Source organism: Propithecus coquereli, unplaced genomic scaffold, assembly GCF_000956105.1.
Source record: "Propithecus coquereli isolate 6110/MARCELLA unplaced genomic scaffold, Pcoq_1.0 Scaffold239, whole genome shotgun sequence".
Lineage (NCBI taxonomy): Eukaryota > Metazoa > Chordata > Mammalia > Primates > Indriidae > Propithecus > Propithecus coquereli.
Genome location: NW_012147941.1, coordinates 1961110 through 1983534, shown reverse-complemented (window position 1 = coordinate 1983534; position 22425 = coordinate 1961110). Strand labels below are relative to the sequence as shown.

General features: G+C 59.8%; 2 protein-coding genes across 3 annotated transcripts; one reads left to right on the top strand and one right to left on the bottom strand.

Moving 5' to 3' along the window:
* Nucleotides 1-3599: 3599 nt before the first annotated feature.
* SYTL1 (synaptotagmin-like 1) lies at nt 3600-10364 on the top strand. 2 transcript variants are annotated; one of them, XM_012645968.1, is made up of 14 exons: nt 3600-3790; nt 5069-5217; nt 5453-5525; nt 5611-5656; nt 6158-6194; nt 6457-6535; nt 6681-6825; nt 7028-7188; nt 7432-7528; nt 8265-8423; nt 8672-8750; nt 8871-8970; nt 9765-9970; nt 10165-10364. In XM_012645968.1, the coding sequence occupies exons 1-14, from the start codon at nt 3600-3602 to the stop codon at nt 10302-10304; spliced, it is 1662 nt and encodes a 553-aa protein (XP_012501422.1). In that variant the 3' UTR covers nt 10305-10364. The 2 variants fall into 2 exon arrangements, with proteins under 2 accessions (XP_012501422.1, XP_012501421.1); XM_012645967.1 differs by having other exon boundaries at nt 6122-6194.
* A 182-nt stretch (nt 10365-10546) lies between these two features.
* Nucleotides 10547-22229, bottom strand: MAP3K6 (mitogen-activated protein kinase kinase kinase 6). Its single transcript, XM_012645966.1, has 29 exons — nt 21615-22229; nt 20212-20351; nt 20099-20122; nt 19630-19820; nt 19344-19512; nt 18876-18982; nt 18290-18460; nt 18089-18201; nt 17549-17708; nt 17160-17322; nt 16976-17083; nt 16809-16858; nt 16620-16715; nt 16375-16462; nt 16159-16292; nt 15799-15926; nt 15415-15551; nt 14996-15101; nt 13918-14075; nt 13628-13820; nt 13390-13528; nt 12910-13075; nt 12587-12763; nt 12198-12303; nt 11754-11922; nt 11554-11666; nt 11393-11466; nt 11037-11113; nt 10547-10859 (listed from the first exon to the last, which is right to left on the bottom strand). Exons 1-29 carry the CDS (start codon nt 21952-21954, stop codon nt 10769-10771), a joined length of 3888 nt encoding a protein of 1295 aa, XP_012501420.1. The 5' UTR covers nt 21955-22229; the 3' UTR covers nt 10547-10768.
* Nucleotides 22230-22425: the final 196 nt, after the last annotated feature.

Here is a 22425-nt window from a genome sequence, read left to right as displayed (position 1 = left end):
AGGTGGAAACATTCAGGAGCCAGTTCCGAGGAGGAGAGGAGGAGTAGGGTTTAGAATCCACCCCTTGCCCCAGCTCCTCTGTGAGACACCCCCTCATCTTCAATCCATGGCCCCAGGTGGCATGGGAAGGGGGTGGCAGGGCAGGCAGTGGGGAAAGAGGTAGACTTAGAGGCAGTTGGGGAGCTTTGGCTTGGCCTCTTGTGCCCAAGACCAGAATGAAGACAGCCCAAGTAGTTCATGGTCCTGGAGCCAACGTAATCTGGGACCAAAGTCTGGGAGCAGAATAGGGTGCTCAGAGGGACTCCCCATAGACTCCCCATAGAGGGTGTGGGACCCTCACCTTGGCACTGGAAGAGTCCATTCCCAAACAGACGGGGCCCAGATTGGCAGAGGGGACGGAAAGAGCTGCTCTGCTGTGGCCAGCACTTCCCAGAGGTGTATGTGGACATGGAGAGGTGGTAGTTGCTGAAATGACCACAGGTACTGGGTACTAGACTGTGTTGAAGACAGCATACCTGGCATCAGCTATATGCCAGCTTGTACCAGGCACTTTTAGTTTTTTCTTTTTTTTTTTTTTTTGGAAAAGGGGTTCACTCTTTTTGTCGCCCTGGGTAGAGTACAGTGGTGTCATCATAGCTCACAGCAACCTCAAACTCCTGGGCTCAAGTGATCCTCCTGCCTCAGCCTTCTGTGTAGCTGGGACTACAGGTGCACACCACCACGCCCAGCTAATTTTTTCTATTTTTAGTAGAGACATGGTCTTGCTTTTGCTCAGGCTAGTCTCTTATTTTATTATTATTGTTTTTTTTTTCTTTTTGATAGAGACGGGGGTCTCACTCTTGCTCAGGCTGGTCTTGAACTCCTGAGCTCAAGCAATCCTCCTGCCTTGGCGTCCCAGAGTGCTAGGATTACAGGCGTGAGCCACCCTGCCCCGCCTCATTTCCCTTATAATAGGCCTCTTGCCTCTGCTGTGGGAAGACTTTGCTGCTCAGAGAGGTTAAGAGACCTGCACAGGTCCCACAGTGGCAGAGCAGGGAGTCTGCTCAGGGTTGTATACCTGCAAAGTCTGCAATCCTGCCATTACCCAGATGCTTACAAAGAAAGGTTTCTAACTTTGCTTTCAAAGCAAGTTCCTATCAGCTCTGGGGGCAGGGTGGGACTGGTGTGCATTCTACAGAGGGGTTGGGGCCTGCTCCCATTCCCCTGAGTCCGCAGTGGAGCTGGGGCCAAGTCCCGCACTCTCCTGTCGGCTGCCTGGGCGTGTCCCCGGGGAGCTGGGAGTCCAGGCCCGGTTTTGCATCAAGCCCTGCAGAGGTGTTTCCTCCTCCTTCGCGGTGGGGCAGCTGCTGTGGGCCGCGGGTTGAGTCAGCCTTAGTCTCTCACTGCTCTTCTCCAGGTCCCTGAAACTTGGCCCAGGGGAGCTGGAGCCTCCTAGGAAAGTGTCCTCCCATACTGGACTCCTACAGGTAACACCTAGGTGCCAGGGTCCCCTGTCAGGGGCCAGAGGGGCAGGCACTGCCACCTGGTATCCTGAGCACCCTTGGGCACCTTGGGACCTTGGGGTTGGGGAGGCGGGAGCATGTCTGGGACTGGAACAGCCGGGCAGGTGGACAGACCCTCCTGTTGACCCGAGGGTCTGTCCTTTAGTGTTGAAACAGCAGGGAGGACTAGATACTGGATTCCGCCTCCGCACGGAGAGAGGACTGTGGGGAGAGGGTGCTTCTGGGGACACTGGGCTCAGATGCCCATGGCCCAGCCCAGGCTCAGGGCTGCCGAACATCCCCCCACTTCCACCCTCAGACCCACATATCAGGGGACACACCACAATACACAGCCCAGTCACCCAGTCACACATGCAGCACAGGAGGAAATGCACACTGTGCACACACCCACATAGTGCTGTCACCCAGAAAGTCGCTGAACACAACACGCAGACAATGTAGTCCCCATGCAGCATCACACTGAGACGAGACACAGGCACACACACAGTGAGACAATGTTCACACAGGCAGACTGCACATAAACTCCACGGTACACAGACACGCCCACCATGCCCAGACTCGCACACCAGACAACGCCGCGGAGACAGAAACTGGGGCTCAGGCGCCATTCCCCAGAGGGGGCCAAACTGTGCGTTTGCAACACTCAGCGCTTCGGACATAAAAGTTCAGGAAAATTGTTAATGTTGAGCGCACGGGCATTCACACAGTGTTATATACCATATGGACGCGCAGAAACCCTAGGCTCCTGGGACAGGTCATTGTGGGGAGAGGCCTCACTTGGGCTTGGACACTGATTCAGCTGGGAGGGGACAGAGCGCAGGAGGTGGCAGGCACAAGCCAGGACCTGCCTGCGGAGCCACCCTCTTCCATCCTAGCCCCACCTGGAGCCCTGGCATGGAAGGGGTGGGGAGGAAAGGAGAGACCGCCCAGTAGGCTCAGGCCACAGTTGTGGCCGAGTCATGGGCCCCTTGCCACGTCCACACGCCCCTCAGGACTGGGCAAATGTTTTCCTTCCGGAGTCACTGTGGTACCTGGGCACAAGCTGCTTTGCCGGCCTAGGCCTGCACCGCCGGGCCCCCAGCCAGGTCTAGGGCGAGAGCTGAGGGACCATGTGGCCAGAGCAGAGGGGCCCAGGGGCTCTGGGCAAGAGGGCAGGGCTGGCAGTGGGGGCATCCCTGGACTGGAGGCCTCAGTAGGCTTGGGTGCAGCAGTTACCTCGGGGGAGGAAGTGGGGGTGTGGGCTAGGGAGGTGGTTGCCTCAGACAGGAAGGCCAAATGGGCCAGGGCAGGGTGGAGGTGAAGGGTGGAGGGTGAGGAGCCAGGGGGAGAGGTTGCCAGAGCAGGGGGTGAGCAGGTGTGTGTGTGTATGTGTGTGTGGGTGGGTGGGTCGGTGGTCGTGTGTGTGAATTCCTGACTGTGCAGGTGTATTTCTGTATTTAATTAATCAGACTTGTACCAACCATCTGTTGTGTGCAAAGTACTGGCTTTGAGGGTGATTCACTGCCCCTACCTTCGAGGAGCTCACAACCCAGTTAGATGGGCAGTGTATGTGTGCAAAAGTCTGTGTGCATATACCTAGGGACATATTTGTCTCCAGATTTATTTTTGTATGGGTGAATCTGTTTGGGTGGGCCCCTGTCCCCCTGTCCACCTTTGTGTGCACATGCCATGTGCAGGTTTAAGGATATGTGCACATGTCTCTCTCTTGGGCATAGGTTTCTGCCTGTGTCTGCAGAGGTCCCTTCATGGGGGAACAGGTGTGTGTGCCTGTCTTTATACAGGTATCAGTGTGCATGTGTGACTGTGGGTATTTGTGCCTACACGGATCAGTGTGTGCATGTGTGTCTCTGTACACTTCTTTGAGTATGTCCCTGAGTGTGTTCATGGGCCAGTGTATGCATATGTCAATGGGTGCATCTCACCCCACCTTGACCTCAGCCTTCTTGGGGTTGTACGCTACCCACCACCTGGGCATATGTTTAGAGAGAAAAGGGTAGTTGGCTCCAGGATGTGCTGTGTATTTGTGCAGGGCTCAACCTGGTCCTTGGTCTTACCCCAGGAAGCCACGTGTGCCCAGCTGGGGCACGGCCCCAGCTGATGCCCCAGAGGGGGCACCCATCTCAAGAGGGGCTTTGGGCCCTGCCCTCCCCCACCATGGAGCATCGGCCAGAGCCTGAGGCTGAAGGACTGTTGGACCTCAGCTTCCTGACGGAGGAGGAGCAAGAGGCCATCACTGAGGTCCTCAAGCGAGATGCCCGCCTGCGCCAGCTGGAGGAGGGGCGGGTCAGGTGAGGCAGGGAGACCCAGGCCAGAGGAGAAGTGGGAGGCTTGAGTGGCTCCCAACATGCTGCCTGGCAGATGTCTGAGTGGTTCTTGGTTTCACCCTTTGGTCCCCTCTGGCCTTGGCCAGCTCAGAGCTCATCACCTTTCCCAGGGTGGCTGTGCCAGCTCCCTTGCCAGCTTCCCTCCAGCCCACCCGCCATGCTGCAGCCAGAGCTGCCCATATCTGTCCTTAATATCTCTGTTGAAACCCACCCCCACCCCCGCCGGGCTGTCCACAAGGCCTCTCTCATTGGTCCATGCCAGCCTCCACCATCTCATCTTTCTCCATAACCCCCACCCAACACACGCACACAAAGTATCCACACAGCACCAGCTGCTCCCCAGTCTCTGAACACACCTGTCACTTCCAAGCCTGTGCTGTTCCTTCTTTCTGGAAGAGCACAAAGGCAGAGGAACATGGGCATTCCAAGCAGCATTTGGGGACAGACACTTCCTGGCTATGTAACCTTGGGCAACTTACCTGACCTCCCTGAGTACCACACTCCTCATCTGTAAAATGGGACTAGGGAGTCCTACCTCACAGATTAAGAGGGATTATGCAAGCATGGTCCACAGTAATTACCTAATTGTATCCTTCTCTACCTAGAGAATTCTGATTTGTCCTTTAAGAAGCAATTCAAGGCCGGGCGCGGTGGCTCACGCCTGTAATCCTAGCACTCTGGGAGGCCAAGGCGGGCGGATTGTTTGAGCTCAGGAGTTCGAGACCAGCCTGAGCAAGAGCGAGACCCCATCTCTACTAAAAATAGAAAGAAATTAATTGGACAACTAAAAATATATAGAAAAAATTAGCCGGGCATGGTGGCACATGCCTGTAGTCCCAGCTACTCGGGAGACTGAGGCAGAAGAATCGCTTGAGCCCAGGAGTTTGAGGTTGCTGTGAGATAGGATGACGCCACGGCACTCTAGCCTGGGCAACACAGTGAGACTCTGTCTCAAAAAAAAAAACAAAGAAGAAGCAATTCAAATGTCACCACCTCTGGGAAGCCCTCCTGGATTCCCACAGGCAGGGTTGGCCCTTCTTACATCTGTCACATCACCTACCTCACTATATTGTGCTTGTCTCTTCTGGGCTCATCTCCCCAGCAACCTGGGCTCCTCCACAGCACAGATCAAGTCTGATTTGCTGCTGGGTCCCTGGTCCCTGTACAGAGCCTGGTACAGAGCAGGTGGCAGGAATGTTGGTTGGGTGAGTAGTGACAGCCACACTCTCCTCCATCCTCCAGCAAGCTCCGGGCCTCTCTGGTGGACCCTGGGCAGCTGAAGATCCTGACAGGGGACTGGTTCCAGGAAGCACGCTCCCAACGGCATCACCATGCACACTTTGGCTCTGACCTTGTCCGAGCCTCTATCCGCAGGAAGAAGAGCTCCAGGGGTGAGGGGAGATCCCAGGGTGGGCAAGCCTTTGTAGTCCAGGGCACTGGCTGTCTGTGGACAGAGAGAGGACCCCTGAGCTCCCATCCTGGCTGTCCCAATACCGTGTGTCTTTGGGTGGGCAATGCCCTTCCATGGGCTATGGGAGGTGGGCAGGCATCTCCAAGGGCCTCTGCTGTGAGTCACAGGCACACTTCCTGAGAAGGGGGCTCACAGAGCTTCTCACCTGGGCCCAGGAGATCAGGCCGTGGGCAGCAATGGGGAGGCTGAGGCTTCTGGGAAAGAGAACGAAGAGGAGCCAGAGCCCAGGTGAGGATGCGACTCGGGAGAGGAGAGAAGCTGCCTACCGGCCACCTGGGTCCCCTCCCTGAAAACTATGTCTCCCTACTCCTAGACCCCCCATAGATGAGGCCCCCCAAGAGACGCTCAAGGAGACTGAGGTGAGTAACGCAGGAAGGAGTTACTAAATGAGTACACAGTGCCCCTGGAGTGGAGGCAAATGTTCCTGGGAAAGAGCCTGAGCCAGGGGAAGCAGGAGACCTGGGACGCCCCTTCCCTTGTCTGGGCCTCAGTGTCCTCCCTGGTGAAAGGGTGGTGTGGACCTGGCCTCTAAGGGAACTTGTGAATATTAGGAGAGGGGTGGGACTGAGCTGAGAGGTCAGGGTCTCAGAGGGTACTGTGCCACTCCCCACACCCCAGTGAGAGAGCCTGGGAGTCACGCAGGGCGGGCAAGGTGTGAGGGGTATGAAGTACAGGTCTGACTGGTCCTGCAGCTCTGCCCTGAGGGCTGCCCTAAATCTGAAACTGGGGTATATGGTGGGAGCCTCTGACCTGGTCACCCCAGCATGACCTTTGACCCTTCCTCACTAGCCCCCACTGTGACCTCTATCCCACCCTTCTTTCAGGGACCTGATTTCCCATCGCCATATGTCCTCCTAAAGGCTTCAGATCAGGAGGAGGAGCCCCAGGCCCAGGAAGGTGAGTGGGAGCATGTGTTGGGGCACACAGAGAAGTTTCAGGGATCAGAGGCAGCTCTAACTGGCCCCAAACACCTGTGTTCACCCTCCTCCTCCCGCGTTGTGTGGGGGGGTTCCGTGTGGCTTCCATGAGCAACCACTGGGCAGCACCGATCGATCGGCGCCTGAATCTGCAGGTCACCAGGGTTGTAAACCAGTCCCTCCAGATTTGCTGGAGGGCGGGCAGGAGAGGGGCTCGCTCAGCAGCCTTTGCTCCACTCCAGCCCCTGGCCAAGGGGGCGTGCAGGTCTGCGCGGAGGAGTTGGAACCGGAGCTGGAGCCCGCGTCGCGGGTAGAGAGGGAGCTACTGCCCCCGCCAGCCCAGGTAGGCGGGAGCGGCCTGCAGCTGCTCTCAAGACCTGGAGCGGACTCTCGGCGGGGAGTGCTCCTCCCCAGGGCTACGAGCCATCTGCGACCCCGTGCGGTCGGGGGAGGGGAAGGGAAAAAGGGGGCGCCCCCGACACTTCTCCCCTCTCCGGACCAAGGCTGCACGCAAGATACTGGAGAACGGGGAGGAGGCCCCGGCGTCTGGTCCCGCACCGGACCGCATGCTCAGCAGCAGTTCCTCCGTGTCCAGCCTGAACTCCTCCACGGTGAGGGGGTGAGGGAGAGGGCCTGGGGGAGACTGGAGGTGGGCGCTTCCTCCCTCCACGTCCCGACGCATAGCCCCAGCCGGACCCCTCCCTCACCCCGGAACCCAGCGCTCCCACCCCCATGCCGGGGTCTGAACCCTCAGCGCTCCCCCAGCCCCGACGTGAGCCCCGCGCTCGCCCTGACTGCCGCCCTCTCCCGCAGCTGAGCGGCAGCCAGATGAGCCTGTCTGGGGAGGCGGAGGCGGTGCCGGTGCGCGGCTCCGTGCACTTCGCGCTGCACTACGAGCCGGGCGCCGCCGAGCTGCGCGTGCACGTGATCCAGTGCCAGGGCCTGGCCGCCGCGCGGCGCCGCCGCTCCGACCCGTGAGTGCCCCGCCCGGCTCCCCTCCGGGCGGTGCGGGGGCGCGAGGAGGCGGCTCTCACAGCCCAACATGCCACTCACTTTCTCGGCCTCGGGTGCCCCGTCTTCAAAATGGGAATGGCACCGTGTGGGAGGCCTGGGCTGCGTGAGCTGATCCCGTAAGACTCCTGCAGCACGATGCCCAGGCCCAGGGGCAGGCTGGGAGGGCCCCTCCTGACCGCGGGCCCTCACTTCCCCCGCCCCAGCTACGTCAAAAGCTACCTTCTCCCGGATAAGCAGAGCAAGCGCAAGACGGCCGTGAAGAAACGGAATCTGAACCCCGTCTTCAACGAGACTCTGCGGGTAAGGCCGCGACGACAGTGCGGCCCCCCTTTAATGAGCAGGATACACCTTCCTGCGGGGCTGCGTGGCGGGGACATTCTTTATTCTGCTGGAGCGTCGGCAGGGAGGCCCCCATTAACGCGTTCCCCATTATGTCAGTCTTTAAAAAAATTTTTTTTTTTTTTTAACTAGTTAAGGCCGGACTTGGTGGCTCACTCCAGTAATCCCAAAGATTTGGGAGGCTGAGGCGGGAGGATCTCTTGGTGCCAGGAGTTCGAGACCAGCCTGAGCACCATAGCGAGACCCCATCTCTACTAAAAATTAGAAAAATTAGCCGGACGTGGTGGCGTGCGCCTGTAGTCCCAGCTACTTGGGAGGCTGAGGCAGGAGGATCTCTTGGGGCCAGGAGTTTAAGGTTACAGTGGGCTAAGATGACCACTGCACTCCAACCTGGGCGACAGAGGGAGACCCTGTTTAAAAAAAAAAAAAAAGACTCGTCAAGTGCAGTAGTGAGAAAGGGAGAAAGAGTAGAACAAGGAGTTCCATTTGTAACTGAACAATCAATTGAGAGAACTGGGGACCTTCGGACCAGCACAGTTTGTTAGTCTTGTGGTAGGCGTGGTGATAGTCCAGGCCCCCATTAATGCCCTCCGGAGCTCCCCAGGATTCCATCCTGCTAGGAGCGTGGTAGGACCCGCCCCAGTCAACACTTCGGGCCACCAGCGCTGCTCCACTAAAACGCACCTCCTGTCCCCAGTACTCAGTCCCGCAGGCCGAGCTCCCGGGCCGCGTGCTGAGCCTGTCGGTGTGGCACCGCGAAAGCCTGGGTCGCAACATCTTTCTGGGCGAAGTCGAAGTGCCCCTGGATACGTGGAATTGGGACTGTGAGCCCACCTGGCTCCCCCTACAGCCGCGGGTGAGGCAGCTGGGAGCGTGGGGAGACCTGCGGCACGGATCTCCCGCCTCCACCCTACCGTGCTTTCCAGAGCCTCCCCTGGACTCACAACCTAAGGCCCCTTGCCTGCCGATGCTAGGATCCCCAGGGGTCTTCTCTGGAGGCCCCGCCCCCGCTAACCACACCCCATTGCTTATGGAGACCCCGCCCCCTTGAGCCCCTTTCCCTTAGACCCTGCACCCACCCCACGACGAGCCCACCTCCCGCAGGTCCCACCCTCTCCCGACGAGCTTCCCAGCCGCGGGCTGCTCTCCCTGTCCCTCAAGTACGTCCCCGCCGGCTCGGAGGGTGAGTGACCGCCCCGCGGGAGGCCAAGCTGGACGGGCCCTGGGAGGCGGAAGACTCCTGCTGTCCCGCGAGCGGGTGGCCTCTGGGGGGCGGGCCTGAGCCGAGCGAGCCTCTCCGCAGGCGCGGGACTGCCCCCGAGCGGAGAGCTGCACTTCTGGGTGAAGGAAGCTCAGGACCTCATTCCACTGCGCTCGGGATCCCTGGATACTTTCGTGCAATGGTGAGGCGCACAGGGTGCTCCCTGCTCTCCTTCTTTTTTCAGTGGAGCTCCCAACCTCCGAACCCCTAGGAATCAACCCTGACCCCCCCAGCCTGGGCTTTGACAACTGAGCAGGGGTGAAGGGGCCAGCTTGAGCAAAGGCCTGGAGTCAGGAAAATTGACGACCCCTTTGAGGAGCTGCATTTTAGGGTGCCTGGGGCCTGTAGGACTTGGAGAGCTGAGGCTGAGAGGCAGCAGGAGCCCCTCCATGGAGAACTGGAAAGCCAGGCTGTGGGACTTGGCCCTGAACTTGTAGTTCAGTGGTTTTCAAAGTAAGCTTTCAGGGGTGCCTCCAGGTGCTGCCCCACCCTCAGAGAGAGAAATGGAGGTAGACCAATTCTGTTCTGAGCTCCTAACCCTGATTCAGCTAGAGGCATTCTGTTTGTATTGTTCCTTTGAGCAATATTTTGTTTTTCAGAAAGAGTTCTGAGGCTTCGAAAACTTTGGAAACTACAGGGAGTGGGGGTGTAACAGGGATCCAGTGAAAGTCACTGAGCCAGGAAGTAGCAGAATTGCGTTTCAGAGACATCACTCTGGGGTCCTTTGAATAGGAGTTGAATCTTTAAAAAGCAGGAGCCCTAAGAGGGGGCTGGTGCAAAGGCCCCAGGGCAGTGAAGGCTTGAGGCCAGGTTTCAGGCAGGAGCCAGGGGACATGGACATACGTGAGGGAGAATGGGTAGGACTTCATGACTGGTTGCCTCTAGGGAAGTGCGAGGGGGTGGTGGTCACCTGATGCCAGCCCATCTCCCCTACAGCTCTGTGCTGCCTGATGACAGCCGGGCCAGCCGCCAGCGTACCAGGGTGGTGCGTCGCAGCCTCAGCCCCGTGTTCAACCACACCATGGTTTACGATGGCTTTGGGCCTGCTGACCTGCGCCAGGCCTGTGCTGAGCTCTCCCTCTGGGACCACGGGGCCCTGGCCAGCCGCCAGCTGGGGGGCGCACGCCTCAGCCTGGGCACCGGTAAGCAGAGCAGGGCCCTGAGGGGAGCCAATATTGGGCGGCCTTGGGCACTTCTCTGCCCTTTCCTGAGCTTTGGATTCCCTGGGAACTGGGAATGACTGGGAACAGTGCATAATCTGGGACCAGGCAGGTGTTTCTTGGGCCCTGAGGTGCCCAGCATGACCATGCCCTCACCCCTGCCCGCCCACATCCAGGCAGCAGCTACGGGCTCGAGGTGCCCTGGATGGATTCCACACCTGAGGAGAAGCGTCTGTGGCAGACACTCCTGGAGCAGCCGTGCGAGTGGGTGGCTGGCCTTCTACCCCTCAGAACCAACCTGGCCCCCAGGACGTAGCCCTACCAACCCCTCTCTCTGGACCTCCATCTCAGGGTCTGCCCTTAGCCAAAGTCAATAAAGTCTGTCTCAAGGGAAATAAGGGGCTGGTGTCTGCTGGGAGAGAGAGGAAGGAAGGCCACGGCAGGAAAGAGCCAGGGAGGTGAGAGAGGCCAGATTAGGGAACTTCAGACTCTGACACAAAGACCCTGGGGCTGTTCCTAGGATACCCACACACACCCCCCTCCGAAATTGTCAGGACAAGGGTACGAAAATGTTCTGTTTAATAATCTCTGTCTGGTAGTGCCCAGTGTGCTTGGGTGCTTCTGGTTGGTTCCTCCCACTGGGGCTAGACCTGGGCCCTACCCTGGCCCCTACCCGCCTGGCCTCCTGTAGTTGCCCAAGGGTCTTGGGGCGGGCGCGTCAGAAGCAGCTTGCATCTTCTCCAGTCATCCATCCTCGCGTCCGTCCTGCCTCTGATGTGCTCACTCAGCCTCCCAGGGTCCAGGAGTAACTGGCGTGGGTCCTGCTCGCTGTGCCAAGATGGCTCTCCAGATGCGGCATACCATCCCTCCCCTAGGGGTAGTGGGCTCAATGTGGGCTCTCTCTGGTGACCGCTGTCTGCCTGATGCCTCCTCTGTCCTCAGGGGACCCAGGTGCCCTTATGGTTTCCAGGGAAGAACCTAGGCAGGCCTGCAGCTGGCCAGCATGAGGCCATATGAATGGTTCATGCCTGGAGGGCCCAAGATGTACCTGATGCGGGTGTAGATGAGGTCATCTCGAGTGGCACAGGTGAGCAGGGCATGGAGGGTGAAGCTGTGGTTCAGCAGCTGGTTGCAGACAAAGACCCATCAAAACAGGGACAGATAAAATTCCAGAAAGATGTGTCCAAAGACCCAGGTACTAGCTCCTTTCTACTGCGAAAATGCTGAGGCAGATCCCCTCCTTTTTCTGGGGCTCAGTTTTCTCATCTGTACCATGGGAGGAATATACTACGTGCTCTTCCATTTTTGAGATTCTCTCCATCAGAGGGAACAGTGAGAAGAGCTGACAGACAGAGATGGAGTCTGTGGTTGCTGGGGTTAGGGATGGCCAGCAGCCCCCCTCACCGTTTGGATGGTGGCTGAATCCACGCTCAGTCCCTGTAGCCACTGCACCAGGCCCTGGTCCGTTGGGAGAGCAGCTGTCAAGAAGTCAGGTGATGAGCCCGGTGTGCCTCCTGCTAGAAGTTGCCCCACACCCACTAGTGTTCTCCAGCCAGGCCGCTCACCTGGGGGCTCTGAGGCCAGGGCGTTGGTCCTGGCCTCCGCATTCACCCGCTGCAGCGCTCGCTGCACGAGGGCCTGGCACTCCAGTTCCTTCTCGGCCAGGACTTGGCGAAGCCTGCCGGAGGGCAGAAAGTAGAATGGAGTGGTTAGAGAGTGGGTTGACGCTGGCGCGGAGTCTATGGGCGATTTCGAGGAGATTTACCTATCAGTTTCTGCTCGCAGGAGGCTCAGCTGCACCATAAGAGGCGGGGGGCCCTGCGCAGGTTCCTCGGGAAGTGGGCTCTGCTGGACCTGGGTTTCCTGCTGCTTCTGCTGGGACTCCCCCTTTTTACTCAACTCTGACCTCGATGGGACTGCCTCCTTCTCCACCTCTGCCAGTCCGAGTGGGGTGAGCTCAGGCAGGGCAAGAACGCCCGTTTGGGACCCCCAGACACCGGCGAGGGCGTGTAGGCTCGGATACCCGGCTCTTTGCGGGGCCCAGTCTGGGTCCGGTCCATTTAGCCACGCCCCCACCGGCTGCGGCCAGGGGATTCCTGTGAATCCCGGCCCCGCAGGCCACGCCCCCTGCCCACCCCATTTGGCGTTCGCCACGCCCACGGAGGGCCACACCCTAGTCGCCGGCCGGCCGGCCCCCTCCCGCGCCTACCCGGGCCCAGCACAGCCAGGGCAGCCCGCACCGCGCGGCTGAGCAGCGAGTCCAACACGAACATCCAGTGTGGGCGGATCTGGCGCCTCCGGAGGATCTGCTTCACCTAGACAGAGAGGAGAGCGCTGCTGAGCCTGCTGAGCCCCAACTAGAGGTGGGGCTTGAGCTGGAAAGGCCAGAAAGTCTTCTGCGGAGGCGAGTGTGGTGGGCGGGCTTGGGGTGAAGGGAAGGGCTGGGAAGCTAGGACTGGACAGACGTCCCTTTCCTGATGGCCCTATCTTCAGGGAAGAGACACAGAACCTTGGAACATAAAGTCCTTGCACGTTTCCAGGCACAGGAAGCTCACAGTCTGTTACTGGGTAGCCCTAACTGTGAGAAAGCCTCCTCACCGCATCCGGGAAGGCAAAGAGCGGTCCGTGCAGAAGTGTAGGCCCAAGGCCCTTGGCTCGAAGCTGCCCTTGCAGCGCCCGCAGCTCCTGAACCAGCTGCCGGCGGTTGGGAGTGTGGATGTGCGCCCCGAGGCAGCGCAGCAGCTGTTCCACATGATCCCTGCCCAGAAGGGAACCCTGAGAACGAAGAGAGGGGTTGTCAGCCGGTGTCCCCACCCTATGTCCCCACCCTAGCCGAGAGAAATGCTGCGGGTGTGGGGAGGTCATCTGCAGGAGTCCTGTTCAAACTCGACCACCAGGGGGCCCTGGGGTGGGCCGCCCACCTGCTCCTGCTCCTGCTCCAGGAGCAGATTCTCCGCCAGCGTGGCCAGCTCCTGCTCCAGCACCGCGGCCAGCATGGCCCGGCGCTTGCTCTCCTGGTGCAACAGGCTCAGCCCCGAACTCTCCTCCGGGGATACAGGCTCCTCGGCCCCAGGCTCCTCGGGCACGCTGGGCACAATACAATGGGCAGCGGCTGATGGAGGGCCGGCAGCAACACCGTCCAGCCACCTCTGCCGCACAGTTTGAATCTTGGGCTTCTTATTCTGATGCCTACCTCACAGGGATAAAAAGAAAGAAACCCAGCGCACTGAGGGGGCACAACAAGTACAAGTTAGAGTTTCTGGGAGAGGGCACAGCAGGCATGGAATGCCATCCTTGGCACGTGGCAAGCTGCCCAGGCTCCCAAGAAGGGCTTTTTCCGGAAGGAGTACAAAGGCAAAACTAAGCAAAGGAAACCCACACCTAGGACCCCAGGCTCTCACCGGAGCTGGCTGGCGTCCCCATAACTGAGGCAGCGCTTTGGTGGGCTGGGCGGGTGTTGAGAGGATGCCTGAGGGCGTGGGAAAGTCTGGGACTGGGTGGTCGAGTCAGCTGAAGGAGTGGAACTGGTGGAAGGGGCATCTGAGGAAGGGACAAGGCTGTCAGCTGGGCCCCCCCAGCCCTGTCACCTTCACGGTTCCTCAGCCCTCCAGTGTGCTCCCTTCCCCCACCCCCAAAGACCTGAGGGCCGCGGAGCATGTTGGGGGGAGCCAGGGCTGCGGCTCCTCTTCCCAGGCTGTAGGAAGGGGTCCTTCAGCAGCGCTTGGGCGCTGGCTCGGAGGCGGGGGTCTGGTTCAAATGTTCGAAGGAGGAAGGCTTGGGCTTCAGCAGACAGAGAACTGGGCATTGGTGGATGCACCTTGTACATGCCCACCTGAGGGGGGAGGGAAAACAAAGGTCAAGTTTAGAGGTGTTGAAGGCCCAGTCTGGCCCCACCCCACCTCCATGGGCCAGACCCTGTGGGATCTCACCTGAAACATGGCAGCCTGTGGGCTCCCCAGCTCGTGGAAGGGTGGGCGACCTGTGGCCATCTCAATTACAGTGCAGCCCAGTGACCAGATGTCAGCTGCCTTCCCATACCCACATGGGCCCTGGTCAATGATTTCTGGAGCCATATACTGCAAGGTCCCTAGGACAGGAGCAAGAGCAACAATATCTGCCTAGGCTTTTTCATGGGGTGGGAGTTATGTGGGGGAGAGGAACTTCAGCATCCTCTGGCCACCTGTACCCATGCTGAATCTATCATCCAAAATGGATTCCATCACCTACCCTGGCCATCAAACATCTTTCCTGAGTTTCATCACCCACTCTAGGCTCCATCACCTGCCAAGGCTTCCAACACTCATCCTAGGCCAGGCGCGGTGGCTCACGCCTGTAATCCTAGCACTCTGGGAGGCCGAGGCGGGCGGATCATTTGAGGTCAGGAGTTTGAGACCAGCCTGAGCAAGAGTGAGACCCCATCTCTACTAAAAAATAGAAAGAAATGATCTGGACAACTAAAAAAATATATATAGAAAAAATTAGCCAGGCATGGTGGCACATGCCTGTAGTCCCAGCTACTTGGGAGGCTGAGGCAGAAGGATTGCTTGAGCCCAGGAGTTTGAGGTTGCTGTGAGCTAGACTGATGCCATGGCACTCTAGCCCAGGCAACAGAGTGAGACTCTGTCTCAAAAAAAAAAAAAAAAACAAAAAAAGCACTCATCCTAGGCTCCATCATATTCATGGACTCTATCACCCACAATAGGGTTCCATCACATATCTTGGATTGTGTCATCCTCCTTGAACTCTATTACTTCCTTTGTCCTCCAACACCCACGTTGGCCTGCATCAAAACTCCTGGGATCCATTTCAGGTGCTAACCTCAATTTCATCAATTATCCAAGCTCCAGTTCAAGATTCCATCCCCTCATCCCTGGCTGAATCACCTGCCTGGGTTTCATCCCCCATTAGGACTCTAACTCCATTCCCAGGAGACACCCTATTCCCTAGAAGGCTTTGGGAGTTCTGCTCCACGTCAGCATCCCCACACCCCAGCCCCACACCTGTTACCTGTGAAGGTCTCAGTGCAGGGTGTGATGCCCGCCAGCCGCTTGGAGGTGCCAAAGTCAGAAATCTTGAGCAGCCCACTGAAGGTATTGATCAGCACATTGTCCCCCTGATTGACGGTGATTAGTAGACACTGAGCTGGGCCCCTGAGAGCAGAACTGGACTTTTCCTGGGACCCCATCTCCTGGGGATCCCAGCCTGGCCCCACCTCTATCACTGCCTTCCCCCTGCCATCCCACTTACATGGCCCTCTGGGAGCTGGCATCTGGTCTGGCTTCAGGGCTGAACTTCTTCTCTAAGGAACCTTCTTGCCCTTTGCACCAGGTCTGCCCACTTAATCTAAACCGCCAGCCTCTGAGACCATGTCTCCTCCCCTCCCTGCAACCCCTAGCAGGCCAGGGTGGGCCTGCCCCAGGGCTTACCTTGATGTCCCTGTGCACAATATGGTTGTCGTGCAGGTAGCTGAGTCCCTGCAGGATCTGTCGGGTGTAGAAACTGATGGTGCTCTCGTTGTCCTTCAGGGGTCCCCACACTGACCGCAGCAAGGAGGATAGGCTACCTGGGCAGGTACAGTCCAAATTCATCGTTGGCACCCACTATTCCAGCCCACATTTCTCTGCTCAAGGCCCAGACACACCCATGCCATAGCCCAGACTCCATCACCCAATGCCACTGAATCAGCTAATTCTGGACTACACCACCCACACACGCCAGGGTTTATTCCCCTCAGGGCTCTCCACCCCTTCCTGCCCCCATCGCATGCCCCACACCTCGGGTTTCATTCCCATCCCACAAGGGGCAGGTACCTCCAGGCACTTCCTCCATGAAGATCTTAAGGTAGCCGCCCTGGCTAGCTGAGCCCAGATAGCGCACAATGTTCTTGTGGCGCAGGCGTTTGTGAAGAGCGATCTCCTCATGCAGGGGCTGAGAGAACCTGAGGGAGGTAGGGGAGAAAGGAATGGGACACATCAGGGCAGAGAAGCCTTTCCAGTACCCTATCTGGTACCAGCCAGGCCACGCCCCGGGGATCCGCCCCGCCCACCCGACCCTCCAGACCTCAGCCCGGCCCGCACTGCCCGGGCTGTTCAGCCCACTGGCCCCGCCACAGCCACGCCCACTCGGGCCCCGCGAGCGCTCTGCCCCGCCCGCGGCTAGGAGCACCGCACCTGCTGTCCCGCTCTGGGATCTCCTTGATGGCGATGCGTACCCTCGTGTGCCGCTCGCGGCCCGCGTATACCACCCCGTACGTGCCCTTGCCCAGCACCAGCCGCTCGCCGGTCTCCGTGTACTCATAATCAAACTGCGGGGCGCGGAGCGAGATGGGGGTTCAGCTGGGCCCGCAGCCGGTCGCCCTCCTCCAGGTGCCGGTCCCGCGTCCTCACCTCCAGCACCTCCCCCACGCCCTCTGCCGCTTCCGTGGGCGCCGAGGAATCTGGATTTGTCACCAAGGCCTGGATAAGGCCGCAGAACCTGAGGGCAGGGGAGGTCAGACGGATGGCAGGGGGGCATCTTGGACAGGCTCCCCTCCGAAGCCGGGAGCACCTGGGGGACGTCGTCCCTTCCTTTCCCTTACTCCCCTGGGCGTCCCAGCCCTCTGAGTACCCCGATCACCAGAGGCTGCGCGCACCACTGGCAGTGCCCTATGCTGGGGAAGCACAGCTGGACGTCCTGGGCCGGGGGCAGTGCATAGAGGAAGCAGCAGCGCTCATCCCGCTTGGAGGCGCTGGGAAAGGACGAAAAATCGGGTGAGTCGCTGGCCGCCGCAGTGGCCGCCCCTCTCCTCCAGCCCGAGTCTGTCCCAAGACCTGCCTCTCACCTGACTCCGCAGATGGAGGCCACTGGGAAGGTCCAGCTGGCGGGAACGTCCTGCGAGAAGAAATGGGGTTTGATGGGGAGTCCTGGGGACAGGAGAGGGGTCTGACCCCTAACTTGGGAGAAAGTCTCCAAGTTAGAGTGAGTGGGGGGACTCAGAGGTGACTTCACCTGGGTCTCCCCATCCAGCAGGCTCAGGATCACTGCGCTCACCGGGTCCCTACCCCGAACCTCGACCCTGGCTGGCAGCAGCACCTTGTTCATCTCCAGGACCAGCACCTGCGGGCAGTGGAGGAGAGGGGTAGGTCAGAAAGGACTCACTCCTTTCTCAGGTCCTCCTCACCTACGGCCTCACCAGGCACTGGTCCCCCTGGGGAGAGGTTGTCTTGAATGGCTGGCAGGACTGTAGCAAGAAGTGTAGCCAGAAGTGGGCACGGCGTGGAGGTCCTCCAGACGGCTCTGGCATGGGTCTGAAGTGCCGGTAGAGGAGGAAGGTTTCCATCACAGACACCAGGTACCTGCAGGCACAGCCTTGTCCTCAGCTCAGCCCAGGCACCAGCCGGCACTGCCAGGGAGAGTAAACTGGCTTGGATGTAGCCAGAACGTGGGCACTGGGTGCTATGGGCACTGGTCTAAAAGTGGCCAGGTCATTGGCTCAGGGTTCAGGCTAGTGCGCCAATGGACGTGGGTGTAGGAAGGAGCTGGCAGCCCAGGCCAGGCCAAGAATGCAAGGGGGCCACCTACCATATGGGGGCATTGAGCTTGTACAGCTGCTCTGCAGCCAGCACCACCTGGATGGGGTCATTGGCGAGGATCTGGGCTCCCAGGTAGAAACCTACATCCCAGTAATACTGCATCTTCTCCACACAGCCTTTTCGGGCCAGCAGGCAGCCCAGCTTCATGCCTGGGGAAGATGGGCATGGGCTCCAGTGAGTGTGGGTACAGCTGTGGGTAAGGCCTACCATTCAGGCGGGCATGAACATAGATACGGTTAAAACGTTGGGTGGCAAGATCTCAGGTGGCAGTAGGAGCTCAGACACAGGTGAGGGTTTGGGCACAAGTATACATGGACCTCAGGGTGCACTGAACACAGGTGTGAGGTTGGGGACAGTTGTGGGCTCGAGGGCTCCTGAGGGCCCAGGAGAGGTGTGAGGACCCAGGTGTGAGTATAGGCAGAATAGTCCAAAACAGACGAACGCAGTCTTAGCTTCTGCGCAATGTTCTCTCCCTACCTCTTCCAAGACCCTGTGCAGGAGGGGACAGGGAGCCAGGATCTGGGCTAACCTATTAGCCGGAGCTCCTCGGAGTCCTCAAAATGCTGCCCAGCAGCAAGGAGGAGCACAGCCGCGTTGATGCCCGAGTGGAGGCTGGGCTCCACATCAAAAGCCTTGCGGTACCTGGGGTGGGGCACAGGGCCGGACTGATGCCACCACACCACCTCTCAGACCACTGGCTCAGCCCGCCGCCACTCACTGTGCTCCTTACCAGTGATAGGCCTGCTCCCGGTGTCTAGCGTCCTGGAAGCCAGAGCTGAAGAACATGTCCTTGTACACACGGCCACACATGCAGTATAGATCGGGTGCCACAGAGCCCTCAAACTGTACCAGTGGCAGCAGGACAGCCAGTGCCTTCTCCCGGTCCCCAGGCCTGTTCCTCCTAGGTAAGGGGGAAGAAGGGCTCAGGACCTGTCTGGTGGCCTTGAACCCACTCTGTCCAGGGACCGCTAGACCCCAAACATCAGGGACCTTTCCAGGAGCCTGACAATAATGACCCCAAAATGACAGTGACCCTGGCCAGCACTGACCTCTCTAGGGTAGTGACCTCAGATGGAAGTGATTCCTAGATGCAATGACTCTAAGGCGCAGTGACCTTGGACAGCTGTGACCACACTAAGGGCAGCACCACCTCCCCTACCTCCACCCAGGCAACAGTAACCCAAAACAACAGGGACACATTGACCACAGCCGCCCTGAACAGCAGTGATCCCAGACAGCAATGACTTCGCACGGCAGAGACCCAGGCCACAGAGACCTCCACGTGGCTATGACTCAAGCCTTGCTCTGCCACTCACCGGTTGAGGGCGAACGTGTAGTGGAAGCAGACATTGTGCTGCTCGGCCACATCACAAGTGGGCAAGGCCTGCAGCGTCTCCACCAGCTCGATCATGGCCGAGTAGTCCTGCATGAGGGACAGCAAGCTCTGCCACGATTGGCCCCAGACCCTGAGGAATACCTTGAGCCAGTGTCCTGTCCCACCCCTGACATCCCACCTTCCCTCAGACCCAGAGGTACAGCAACACCACACCTTACAGGGAGCACCTACTGTGTGCCCCATGCTGGCTGTTCCCAACCTTACAACTGCCCTGGGAGTCAGTGACATGATCACCCCCTATTACAAATAAGGAAACCGAGGCTCAGAGAGGTTTGATAATTTGCTTAAAGCCACCAGTGAGCAAGTGGCACAGCTGAGAGCTGAACTTGGATTTTTCTGACCTCAAATGCACAATGCCTAACTAACTGCCTCTCTGAACACCACTCACCTGAACGTCGCGGTAGGACAGCAGCAAGTTCATGATGATGTCGGGGCTCAGCAGCTCCACGCTGTCCAGTCTCCGCTGCAGGCGGGCCAGCTCCTGTCGTAGCTGCTGCCCACTGAACCGCTCCCGTGCCCGCCGGATATCCTGCCGAATGGTCTCCCGGAAATAGCCACTGACGCCCAGGACAGGGGAGGCAGGGAGAGAGGATGGTGGGGCCTGTGTTCCAGCCCCGGCCCACGGAACCCTCACCAGCCTCCTCCCGGCGTGCTCTCCCTGGGGGCCCCATTACCAAGAGTCCGTGGGTGTGGCCTCCAGCAGGCGGGCAAGCCGGCCCACCAGAGGGGTGAGCAGGGCCTCAGTGCCCACTCCAGCCTGTACGAGGCCATCAGCCAGGCCTCTGAGAAGGCCTACGTCACCACACAGCACCCGACCAGTGGCTGTCACCACATAGGGGATCAGTGTGTAGCTGCCAACACTATCCTGGTGGGAAGGAGGCAGGAATCAGTGGAGATCAGAGGTCAGCACAGGGCTAGAGAGGGGCAGTGATGGGGTCAGAGGTCAGCACCAGTGGGGACTGGGACAGCAGGAAAGGGCACACTTCATGAAAGGTGGCAATAGGAAACCAAACAGAGGGTCATATGGATGTCAGGGGGCATTAGGGGGTCAGAGGTAACTGAAGAGGCCAGGAAGATTAGTAGAGGTCAGAAGTCACAGTGGAGGTCAAAGGACACTTGGAGTGAGGGGTGGATTCTGCTCACCGAGTTCCTCTGGAAAACATCCTCCTGCAGGAGGCAGACAGTCAGAAACTGGTGTTCTGGGTAGATGCCACCCCAACCCCACGCCTGCCTCCGCCAGCCCCCTGGCCACCTACCCGCAGGGCCTGCAGGTCGGGGAGGTCTGCCTGGGAGCAGAGGAGCACGTTGTTGGTCATGCTGAAGCTCTCACGCACACCGAGGTGGTAGAACAGGGAGGGTTGTGCCAGAGAGCTGCTCACCTCCAGAACCACCACATCTGCGGGCACAGAGGTGCAGGCGCTGAGCCCGAGGCCCAGCTCAACAGGGAAGGAGGCTGGGGATCCATCCTGGCTCAGCCTGCATTGCTGTGGGACATCAGCAGGGTCCGGTTCTGCTCTGGACTTCAGTTTCCCCCTTTTAGGGTCCCTCTGGCTCTTTCACAGAACTGTTATCTGTGGTGTTGCAGGAGCAGAGTTGGGCTTACTGGGCTGGGACGTTGGTCCCACTGTTCAGATCCTGTGAGCACGGGGCCACGGGGAGGGAAGGCTGTGCCCCAGCTCAGACCCTGTTCCAGGCCATTTGGGAGGCAGCTGTGTACACACAGAAGTCCCCTCCCCTGGATCTCCAACCCAGTCCCTTTAAAGGGGCCGACACCACCAATGTGTGTAGACAACGCTGTGTCTGTCCGTGTGTGTATAGCTTACTGTGTCCCACTGTATCTCTGTGTGTGACAGGGTCTGCAAGAGCCTGGGTAAGTCAACATGTATGCGATTTGTGAGTCTGTGGATGACTATGTGTGTCTTTGTGTCCTCGAGGTCGGGTCAGCCTTCATTTTTAGGTTGCGATTTCACGGACATCCAGGAAGCACAGATCCCGGACTCTAGGATGAACAAGTACCGGGGGCGGGGCTCCAGGGTTGGCGGGAGGGAGCGGTGACCCGCGCTGGAACAGCCGCCCCTGGCCCCGCCCCCGGTCGGCCGCGGCCCTCCTCCAGCTCCGCCCCTACCCCGCCCACTCCCTCTGGGCTGCCTGGGCCTCTTCACCTAAACTCCCTTTCCCAGAATCGGGTCCCGCTGCGTCCCTTCGCTTCCCTTTCTGCCTCTCTAGCCCGATCCTCGGAAGTAGTATGCTAGGACCCCTGAACCCCGGCCCCCCAGGTGCAGCTCCTTTCCCCACTCCAGGCTTCCCTCCCGGGATCTGTCCTCAGGAGGGCCCCGCGAGACCGTCCCAAGCTGACTTCTCCAACCCCAGCCGTGGGACGCCACAGCCCCGCCCAGGGCTCCTAAGCTCCGCCCGGTCCTTGCCGCGCTCGCGGGGCACAGCCGCGACTGGAGGGTGTTTAAGCCCCAACTGGGAACCCCGAAACCGGGCCTGGATCCCAAAGTTCCATCCCGAGCCCGGCAGCGCTCCAGATCCCCTAAATTCCACTTTTGTCAGGTCTCCGCCTCAAGTCCTGCAGCTTTGCCTCACCTTAAGGCCCCCAGACCCGGTACCCACCACGGCCCCGCCCCGAGTGGCCGCGCCCCCGGCGCGCGCTCACCCGCGTTGTAGAAGGAGTCCAGCGCCGCGGTGTCGCCCAGCGCCAGCGTCCCAAAGGGCAGGCTGCGCAGCTGCGGCGGCAGCCGCGGCCCGGGGAGCTGCGCGCAAGCCTCGCGCAGGCAGCGCAGGGGCAGCGGCTCGGTCTCGGTTCCCTCCCCGGGCTCCACCCCGGGCCGCGGCTCCCGGGTCAGCACGTAGACCACGCTGAGCGGCCGGCTCCGCGCGCAGCCCCGGCCCGGGGACCCAGCTAGCGGCCGACCCCTGCTCAGCGCCTCGGCCAGCGGGTCCTGCCAGCAGCTCCCGGCGCGCTGCGCGCCGGACCGGGCGCACGGCCCCGCCATGCGAGGCGCTTGGGCGCGGGGCGCTGGGAACCCGCGGCGGGGCGGGAGCCTGGGCCGGCGGATCCAGGAATCTCGGGCTCGGGAATCCGGTCGGGATCAGACAGTCTCCCACGGGATCTGGGGATTCGGCATCCGGCCGGACGTCCCGTTCCAGGAATCAAGTTTAAGAAGAAATCCGAGCTCGGACTTGCAAGTTGCTGAGGATCTGAAACCGGGGATTGGGTCCCAGGAATCTGGGGCATCCGGTGATCGGCGGCTCAGAGTCACGTGGGGGCTCCCGGGATTCGGTCCGGCGGTGTCTGCCTCCCGGACTCCTCAAGGGACCGCCCGCCCACGCTCAGTCCTGCCTTCACATGTAGGCTGGGCCCAGCCCATTCCCGGTCGACGAGGAAAGCTCCACCCTCGGCCCTAGGGCAGCGCCACTCCCTAGCAGCTTGGGACTCGGCCTCTCCCCTACCTCCTCTTGTCGAA